This window comes from Sphaeroforma arctica (genome assembly GCF_001186125.1).
Source record: "Sphaeroforma arctica JP610 unplaced genomic scaffold supercont1.754, whole genome shotgun sequence".
Taxonomy (NCBI): Eukaryota; class Ichthyosporea; order Ichthyophonida; genus Sphaeroforma; species Sphaeroforma arctica.
Genome location: NW_014039804.1, coordinates 236 through 10,161, shown reverse-complemented (window position 1 = coordinate 10,161; position 9,926 = coordinate 236). Strand labels below are relative to the sequence as shown.

At 44.1% G+C, this 9,926-nt stretch overlaps 1 protein-coding gene across 1 annotated transcript in view; it reads right to left on the bottom strand.

The window, feature by feature from the left end:
- SARC_08408 (hypothetical protein) overlaps positions 1-9,214 on the bottom strand; it is a 12,479-nt gene extending 3,265 nt beyond the window's left edge. Inside the window, exons 1-13 of the mRNA XM_014297612.1 lie at positions 9,150-9,214; positions 8,289-8,412; positions 7,779-7,880; positions 6,941-7,030; positions 6,546-6,724; positions 5,857-6,058; positions 5,176-5,247; positions 4,653-4,802; positions 4,169-4,378; positions 3,245-3,466; positions 2,967-3,128; positions 1,343-1,474; positions 558-661 (exon numbers count right to left, since the gene is read on the bottom strand). Of these exons, the coding sequence (XP_014153087.1) occupies positions 558-661; positions 1,343-1,474; positions 2,967-3,128; positions 3,245-3,466; positions 4,169-4,378; positions 4,653-4,802; positions 5,176-5,247; positions 5,857-6,058; positions 6,546-6,724; positions 6,941-7,030; positions 7,779-7,880; positions 8,289-8,412; positions 9,150-9,181 (1,781 nt within the window). The 5' untranslated portion in view covers positions 9,182-9,214. The remainder of the gene's footprint in view (positions 1-557; positions 662-1,342; positions 1,475-2,966; positions 3,129-3,244; positions 3,467-4,168; positions 4,379-4,652; positions 4,803-5,175; positions 5,248-5,856; positions 6,059-6,545; positions 6,725-6,940; positions 7,031-7,778; positions 7,881-8,288; positions 8,413-9,149) is intronic.
- Positions 9,215-9,926: the final 712 nt, after the last annotated feature.

Sequence of the window (9,926 nt, the reverse complement as noted above, 5' to 3'; positions counted from 1 at the left end):
ATATTAACTATATATAACTATATATACTATACTATAATATATATATATATATATATATATATATATATATATATATATATATATATATATATATATGAGATGTCACGATGTCTACCTGTGGATCTTAATTTTCGGAGGGATTCTTATTTCAACTAATCAAAATAGAATATTTCAAGTTAATTAAACCCCAATGCGAGGGTCATCACATAAAAAATCCACGATATTATGATATCGGGGGGTCCACTGCTGGTTATAACTAAGATGCGGTTGTAGTCGCGTTCACCAGGGCCGGCTATGCCCCAAGACAATATAACAACATAGATTTAGCAGTAAAGGTTGATCCAAGAGCAACAGAACAAAACAAATGTAGTTAGGGAAATCAAGAAACTTTAGCCAACTCACAAAATAGAAGTACAGATGGTTGCTCTCGATAGACAGTGAGGTTCCTTCGACGTATGCGGCCGTTAAGGGTCACACGAATACTATTATACGGTACACTGTGATAGACAACGCAGGTAAACACATATCCACCACCCATTGACAAAGCAAGCACATACGTTAATAAGCTCTCTTCGAGGCCGGTTGTTTGTTGTACATCACTGTACTTGAGCGTGTCGGCTGAATTGAACAGCTCCAAGATCGTTATTTGGTATGCATGCGCCTGTGGTTGTATAGAATAACAGAAGTGATATCTACACGGTATGTCCTTCCGCTTCCACATGTTTTTTTTTGCTATAATGTGAATATAAAGTTCCTTGGAAACACACCTATGGTTGTCTACACTGTTATAATTTTTCAAGGGGTTCGTATTTACTACTACAGACAGACTAGTAGGAGTCGGCATGAAACACCATCAGAAGACTCCAACTAACAGCCAATCACCTTAGAAGAACGCGCTTCCACGCGCAACTTCCGGATTGACATATCTAGAAGCACCTTCATAAACCACTCAATAAAACTACAAAAACTTACTACAAATTTGGTCCTCATTCCCCGGCAGACATAGCAAAAACTCGAAAGTAGTAACGACCCAGTCAAAGTTAAGCTGTGAACTGCCTGTCAGACAACGACGCGAACAACTGTATACACGGCCGCTACAACATATCATATCAAGCGGCTCCTGAATGCATATCGGTTTAATCATGCAAAATGACATGCTGCACAACGCATATGCACCTGTCCAATGCAATCTATGTACACTGCCTGTTGCCATGGTGCGCTAGAACCCACTCACAAGCTATCTGGCACACAAAGACGTACATGTACAACCAAATACCTAACAGTGTACAGTGATATACTGCAATCAAGTGCTTGCCCCACTTAAAGCCATGCAAGGACTTACTGCAATGGTGTACTTGCGTCCACTCACAGACATCTGGATCTCGCCCTTTGACATTTTATGCAGCCAGTGCAGTTTCCTGCCGGTATGTCGGCCATCGTAGTAGTCCACGAACCGTTTGATGTAATTTTCCGTCTGCAGATAGTATATATAATTGGCCCCGGGGGAACATTCAAATCAGCTATGAGTGATACGAGGATATATATGAGGGATCGAAGGCTTGAGCCAAGAATTCATTTAAGCGAGGTCTCAGTCTGATTGACGTATAAAAGTTAAATACAAAGCTATAAATACATATCTGTGAGACAAGCAGCGCTTACGGCATACATGTGATATCATCGATTTTAGATGGATCTCACGATCATGATGTGTACACACTAAAACACTCTTACAAGACCATATCTCACGGAGAATTAACTCAAGTAATCTGGATCGCTTCTTGAATACTACCGATAAGAAGAAGCACAATGTGTACCAGTCTCAAAGTCATGTGCAGATACTTTGTTATAGACATATCATTGAAAAACTCACTTCAATCGGAAGCACAAGTAAGCAATCACAAAGTCATGTGCAGATACTTTGTTACAGACACATCATTGAAAATCTCACTCCAATCGGAAGCACAAGTAAGCAATCACAAAGTCATGTGCAGAGACCTTGCTACAGACATGTCATTGTAAATCTCCCTCCAATCGGAAGAACAAGTAAGCAATCACAAAGTCATGTGCAGATACTTTGTTATAGACATATCATTGTAAATCTCACTCCAATCGGAAGCACAAGTAAGCAATCACAATGCCATGGGTAGAGACTTTGCTACAAACATATCATTGTAAATCTCACTCCAATTGGAAGCACAAGTGAGCAATTACAATGTCATGGGCAGAGACCTTGCTACAAACATATCATTGCAAATCTTACTCCAATCGGAAGCACAAGTGAGCAATCACAATGCCATGGGCAGAGACTTTGCTACAGACATATCATTGTAAATCTCACTCCAAATGGAAGCACAAGTGAGCAATCACAATGCCACGGGCAGAGACTTTGCTACAGACATATCATTGTAAATCTCACTCCAATCGGAAGCACAAGTAAGCAATCACAATGCCACGGGCAGAGACTTTGCTACAGACATATCATTGTAAATCTCACTTCAATCGGAAGTACAAGTAAGCAATCACAATGCCACGGGCAGAGACTTTGCTACAGACAGGACAAGGACGTGCAGCAGTATGCCTTGCTGTGCTGTGCATAACCTCCACAAAGTTGAAGGTCATGGCCGCACCAATACAAGGCCGCGAATCCATTAGTCCGCCACACAACTGATCTGGTAATTGGGATCCCAGAAATCTCTCCGCCATATCGAATACCGTACATCGGCAATCCCAGATTTGCATTCTGATTCGGCTAGTGTTCTAATACTAAATCAGCATAAGAGTGTGTAACTGCCGAGAGTGACCTCCCTCTGCAGTGCTTCAAGACCCACCAGATATACGACGCCATGTAGGTGTTTGTTGTGTGTGTGTGCGCATATTCATGCCGCCGGCGATCTCACTGTACGGGCTGTTGTGAAGCTCTTGAAATAAATAACAAACAGACAATATTTAACTTTAAACTGACAAACCTGTTTGGGTAGATTCAGGGCGGGCTCGCTGTAAACTTCAGACGGCCAGTTGGTAGTCGCCATCACGAATATGCCAAAGTCCAATTTCTGGAAATCGGGTTCGGTCACGTTTGACATCTTCTGCGTGAATTCTGAAGCCAATTCCTGACTCATGCGATCATCCTGGAAGGACGTAACAATTAGGGTAAGTTCAAACATACTTCGAACAGAAAACATAAAGGCGTAGAAAGGTTCGTTCGTGCAAATACAGCACCTAAGGAGCGCGAGTGCACACGTACCTGTAGCATGCGTTGTAATTTATTGGTGTACTCGCACCCGCAGGCGATCTTGAGACGATTGATCATGTCATTCTCGGCTTCGTCGGACACAGATGTTTTGCCAATCAATCGCTTGACCAGATTGAGCCTGTAGTACTTCTGGAACACATCCTTATCCTCAATGTAGAAGAAAATCACCATGGCGTTCTCCAGCATCTTGTCGAGCTCGGCTGTGTCAGCATTCTGCACCAAGTGTCTTATTAGTCATGTTCAGGCTTTGTTGTGGCGCAGTATTTAATATATATGAACACAAGGAGAGAATATAACTCCTCGCGATTGTCACCTCGCACGTTTGTCTACTGTCCCATGAAAGATGGTACACTATTACGAACAGGCACAAATCGCAATAAAGATAATAATTTGTTCTTAGACAAACAGCAGACAGCCTCCATATCAGAGACGGCTATACTCGGAACAGATCCTTGGGGGTGTGCTTCCTACTACCACAATCATTTGTCAACGACCAACGGAAATAAGTCGTATAAATGCCGGAACAAAAGATATCCATACATGCATACCACATTCCATCCAGACACAGAAACGCATACGAGTGAGATACGTATCTGGACATATACAGTGCACTCCACTCTTCACCGCCATGGGAGAAAACTACGAATGCAGGCAAAACAAGTATATATCTGAGAAAGACTTATAGTCATTCATCTCCCGCCCACAGCGAATGAAGGGTGGTGCACCAAGAAAAGGATATGCATTGGAGTGTACGTACACCGGAAGCTAATTGCACACACACACACACACATATATATATTTATATATATATATACAAATATATATATATATATATATATATATATATATATATATATATATATATATAAACAATACATACTTGACCATTTATGTCATACTTCGTCACGTACATACCTTCGCACTCTTCTTTAGTAGTCCGTCGCAGTACTTTGACAGTAATTCCGGTGACCGATGACTGCTCTTTACGGCCGACGTGACGGCGTTTGTATTCATGAATCGTTTACACGCTTGATCTAGTTGTGTTTGGAAGTCAGAGTTGGACTCGAAAGCAAGCTCCAGCATACGGTGGTACTTTGTATGCACGGACAGCAGTGCCTCTACATACTGTGAGCGGAAAGGGTGTTGATGCTCGTAAACACACAGCATAAGAGTCTGAGAACGCATTAAAGACAGCAGAAGATAGTTCGAGGAACATTTTTCTAGGGAGTGAACATAATCTGAAATAGGAAGGATCTCCTCACGAGTGCACTAGTCACTTAGCTGGGCCACACTACAAAGATGTGCTGATACGTAGTGAGGCTCACTGAATACTACCAACACAACACACATCTCATCAGACTAACGACATCCTGTCCCAACCAGGGAATGGAGCACATACTGTGACCGGGTCATCGCCCGTCCCATTAGCGCTGACTTGTGTCATTAGCTCCAATCCTTCGGTCTTCACTCTCTCCTCGAATTCTGTGCGCAGCTTGCCCATGCAATCGGTGTTAGATCGACTCACTATCCTATACATACGGCCCAGGTCCTGGATTTTGGGGTTAAGCTTGATTGGTTGGTGGGATTGTAGGGTTTAGGGTTTTATGCTGGGAAAAGGGACAGGGGAGCACCACTACATAGTGCTTTCAGTGCTATTTGCTTGATGCTTTAAACGGCATCATCATGTTCAGCCTTGATGGCAGACAATAACAACTGTGTCGAACTGCATGTTCTCAGCAACTCAAGGCCCCTCTTATCGCCCCCTTAGCATAATTAAATGGCCGCGATCGAGGTGCCTGCTATTGCTCTACAGACTGATAACAATCAATTGAAAGCACCCACACGCAAAATGCGATGCTTCCAATGAGAAAATATAAAAGCCCGGAGTTGTATGGCCAGCAGAATACCAGACCGTGACAAACCTCAATCTTCTCGCCGGCTAGTAGTGGTTTAAACTCGGCGTGAATGATATCTATTTTCTTGTCGATCAGCACCTGTGGAGGGGAAGCCCAGTGCAGTACTGTTAGTCGTTCTTGCTAAGAGAGACAGCCGTGGTTGTATACGCTAGTACAGGGTGTCACCATATCCATGTGACATACTATGGCTAGGGTGTAGCATCCTTTAGCGCCATTACTATATTACCACAGTACAAACAGCGGGCAACATAAGGGGTATTGTTTGCTTCGGACATCCGGACGGTATTCACTAGCCAATTCAAACAACTCAAACAACTTGTACAAGTATCCGGAGAGCAAACTGCCCATACGTGAACGACTGGCACACATGATCAATTAGATACGACAGCACAACATGATACGCTAGTGCAATGGTAGTATGTGGCGCTTGATAGCAGACACCGCTAGCCCGATAACGGGTTCTTGTGATAGGGGATAGAGGGATGCGATGGACAGTGACACATGTCTACGGGCGAGACTCATTCGCAACGGCTCAATCCACACGTGACAAAAACGGAGGACGACAAAGGCTCTATTTCCGGCATGCGCTCCTGACAGCAACACGAAGGTACCACACTCGTTGCCTAAGCACAGACTTTAGCCGTACACTACGCTGCAACGGATTACAGAGAAGTGCTTGCATCATACCGTGGTCAAGGCGTCCATCATATTGCTCATAGAGTCGCGGTTAACCTGTGTTTTAACGCGTTTGATCTCTTCATCAAAGCGTTTCTCGACCTTCTTCATATACTCGGCCGTCGAGTTTTCTCGCAGGAATGCTTCGCTCTCCCTCTGATAGTATTCCGTGGTCTCTTGCAGGAACTTGCCCTCGAAATGAGTCTGATACATCCTGCAGCATGAAGTTATATACATCGCCAAACCTCAGAAGCAATCAGCTACTTGCAAGCTGCACATAGTTCAATGACGAATCAGGTACAGGAATCCCACAAGCAAAACAGATAGGCCATTCTAAAGAACCAAACTGCAGTCACACACACCGCAAAACATTGGCATTGGCATGAATCGCAAGGTAGATGACCACAGACCAAAAAAACAACAACAACAAAACACAATGTATGGGAAGCGGGATTCAAGTATGCGGGTACGGTAAATTCCATCCACGTACTCAAGCCAATTGCATAGCACAGGCTCCTACGGATCCATTCAATTAGCATTCCTAGGGAACGCACAGAGACTTTACGTAGAGGTACAGCAGAAACGCAGAAAGCTCAATAAACACACTCGAGAGGACTTACAAAAAGACATGCAAATACATAGAGCCTTGAAACTCTCAATCAGACTGATACAGACAACCACATGCAACGTTGAGTACTCACAGCATAGGTGTGTTGCTGAAACTTTGTCCCAGGTTGATATAGCAGTCGATGACGGTGGTGACCAGCCCTGTATTGATGGCCTCTCCGTTACGCTCTCGCTCAATGAGCTTAAGCAGGCCACTCGTTAACTTCTCCTTCAATCGCATGAATATAACCTCCCTCCATTGCACCACGCACATCTGTGCATGGGGGTGGGTTCAGAGTTATGGGGTTTTAGGGTTCAAGGTTTGAGGTTGAGTATTTTTTTCTTCCTCAGGCGTATTCAATCACGAAAACAATCTTAGCGAGTCTTAGAATACTTAAAGAGAAACTAACATTCAGTTTCTAGGGCTGGCATTGATTCATACGGCAGAAAGAACACTTTAACATAGCTGCAAGAGCACAACAGGACTTACGACTGAGATCTCGTAGACGTCTGTGCGATTTTCTGCGATGTCTCTGGCGATGGAATATCTATTGAGATAATTGAAGAGCCCGTGCACCACCTGGAAGAGCAAGGCGATCAGTGTGAGCTTCGAAGGGCTATGTGTAGATTCAGTGTGTGAGCCTTGAACGGCTATGTATATATACTAGTATCAGAGTAGAATACACAATTTCAAATGGTATTGGGACAGAGTTGGCAAGAACGCGTCCCACCTTAAAGGGCAAGTGGCATTAGTCTAAGCTTGAACAGCTGTGTATCACTACTGTTAGTCAAGTACACACTGGCCTTAGAATGAACTATGCAGATAATTGACAGCCCGAGTGCCCCATAGAAATGCAAGTGTGCACTTGAAAGCCTACCCTACCCATCCCATAACGTCGGTACACCACAGCGCCGCACCATCGAATACAACCACACATTGAGATTGTATCGACTATACGCCAGACTTCGTGCAAATGCGCCTTAACCTCACCAGACTGGTGGCCACTGTCAAGCCTCACGCTACAAGACACCCAGTGGTCTTGCGGATCAGCAGAGCACCCACGGCACTACACATACAGCGACACAAAAACTACACAATCAGCGCATGAACACCGTTACAGCCCCACCCACAACCACGAGCACAGAATCTCCATCAGCATTTGTGCTGCAATCGCCTCTCGCTCCGAAGTCGATCTCTCCGCCCACACACTCAGGCGAGTTGGTCTGTCTGCAATACCCCATCGTTCCCGTGCAGCTGTGTATAGGCGTACAGGTACTCACTCAACACACACAGACGAAACTGAGGGTATTTGAAAACCCCACCATACCTTGCTTGTTCGCTGGAATGTGCCCCATCTGGTCCCGAACTTCTCCAGCAATGTGTCGTCCATATCGTCCTTGATCTCGTCGTAGATGGTGAGGATGTAGGCCTGTCCAGTGTATGTAGCAGAGGGCAGAGTGCGTCGTAGATTAGGCGAGTCTCGCACCCCGTAGTCACAACTTCTCATACACATTCACCGTCCAGCGATCACAACGCAGGCGTGCAGTTTGAAGTGGAGGGCAAGTGCCACCGCGTCTCTAGTAGTCACTCACCCATCGCTCTCACATTTATGGGGAAAGTTCGACACGCGCAATGACAAGCAGCCCCAGCACCAAACCTCCCTCACCAGACATACCAGCACTCCGAAAAGAAACCCCACTCTTGATACACAAAAGTTAAAACCTAACATATCATACTCACAAAGTAACACCACATTTTCATACGCGCTCGCATACGACCTTCAATGCCTGTGTCCAACATTCGCAAAACTTGTACTAGACCAGATATCCCAACTTACCCTCAGGTAGTCCACTAATCGCTGGTACAGCTCACGCCCAACAATGTTGGCGCCGCTCACTTGGGTGGGCGTCATGCGTGCGGTGAAAGAGGTGGCCGGTCTCGTACAGTAGTCATATATAGATCTGAATATACGTTTATATAGGCGATAGATAGCGTTAAGGGGTGCCTTTGACTATGAAGGATATATAGATCTGAAGATACGTTTATATAGGCGATAGATAGCCTTAGGAGGTGCCCTTGACTATGAAGGATATATGGAAATGAAGATACGTTTATATAGGCGATAGATAGCGTTAAAAGGGTGCCTTAACCTATGGAGGATATATGGATATGAAGATACGTTTATATAGGCGATAGATAGCGTTAAGGGGTGCCTTTGACTATGAAGGGTACATGGATCTGAAGGAACGCGAACCAATGTTGATTGTAGCATGCATATTAAAAGTGGTTGTGCACAGATCTCAAGAAAACAGTAAAAAAATCAGTAGCATTAATTGAAAGATAGGCCACGGTTGCCATAGTAGCAGAGTTTTGCTTCACACTCCTTGAATTGATTCAGCTATGAAGATTGAACCACGTATACCTGTTGACAATACAGGCAGAAAGCCTGGGGAGTTATTTGCACTATGCGCAACTGTTCACCGATGTACAGACGAAATGGATCGTCAAAGCATCCAAATCTAGAATCTCATACTTCCACCCACATGCGCGTTCAAGTCTCACTCGCATGCACCACGTGGTATTCTCGAATCCTTCCACCACACACACGTAAAGTGCGCAGGTATTAAACTTCTTATTAACTACATGTATACAAACGAGAAAAAGTCTTACACGGCATACGCCAGCGAGAACTACTTACGTGTACAGCTTCATGTACTCCTTCGGGGTCATGTCACGGTTGGGAAAACGGTATAAGCCCTACATAATGAAGCACGCAAGGAGTGCATATCTGATTAATAAATTGCACAGTACAACATTGCAATGGCCACAACAACCGGAGAACAGGCACCTCGAGCATCGCACACGCTTAAGCGATTAGACAAGCGCATTCGATGAGCCTCGTGCACTGGGAATACAACGAAAAGGTGCGCAGAGACACAGACTGCATCTGCAGTTGTTGACGAAATGGACATGGCAGAACAAACAAAAAGTATGTTTGGAGCCAAGAGAGCAGTATTCAAATCAATAAAACATTGAGCATCATCATGGATGCACTGACTATCATTCACGGGTTTACAGAGCGCAGCCAATCGCATACGCGAGCTGTAGGTGTGGGTTACTAGAATGTGGAAGAAAAATGATTGTGCATGTATACATACACCTTCATACGAGCATTGGATTCCAACATAATCTGAAAGAAATATAAATACATATACAAGTACGAAGATAGATATACCTGCATTTTATACAATCTTATTGTAATATGGAAGCGTTGATGTATATAGTACAATTAAATATCAGTGAATATAAACTTTTACACATATGAAGATAGAAACTGACACATACACCATACAGACAGCAACACGTTGGCAGATACACAATAAGACCGGCTAGAATGAAAGATATAGTCATGTAAATAATCCACACGCACACATACACACAAACACACACACACATATATAGATATCATATATAT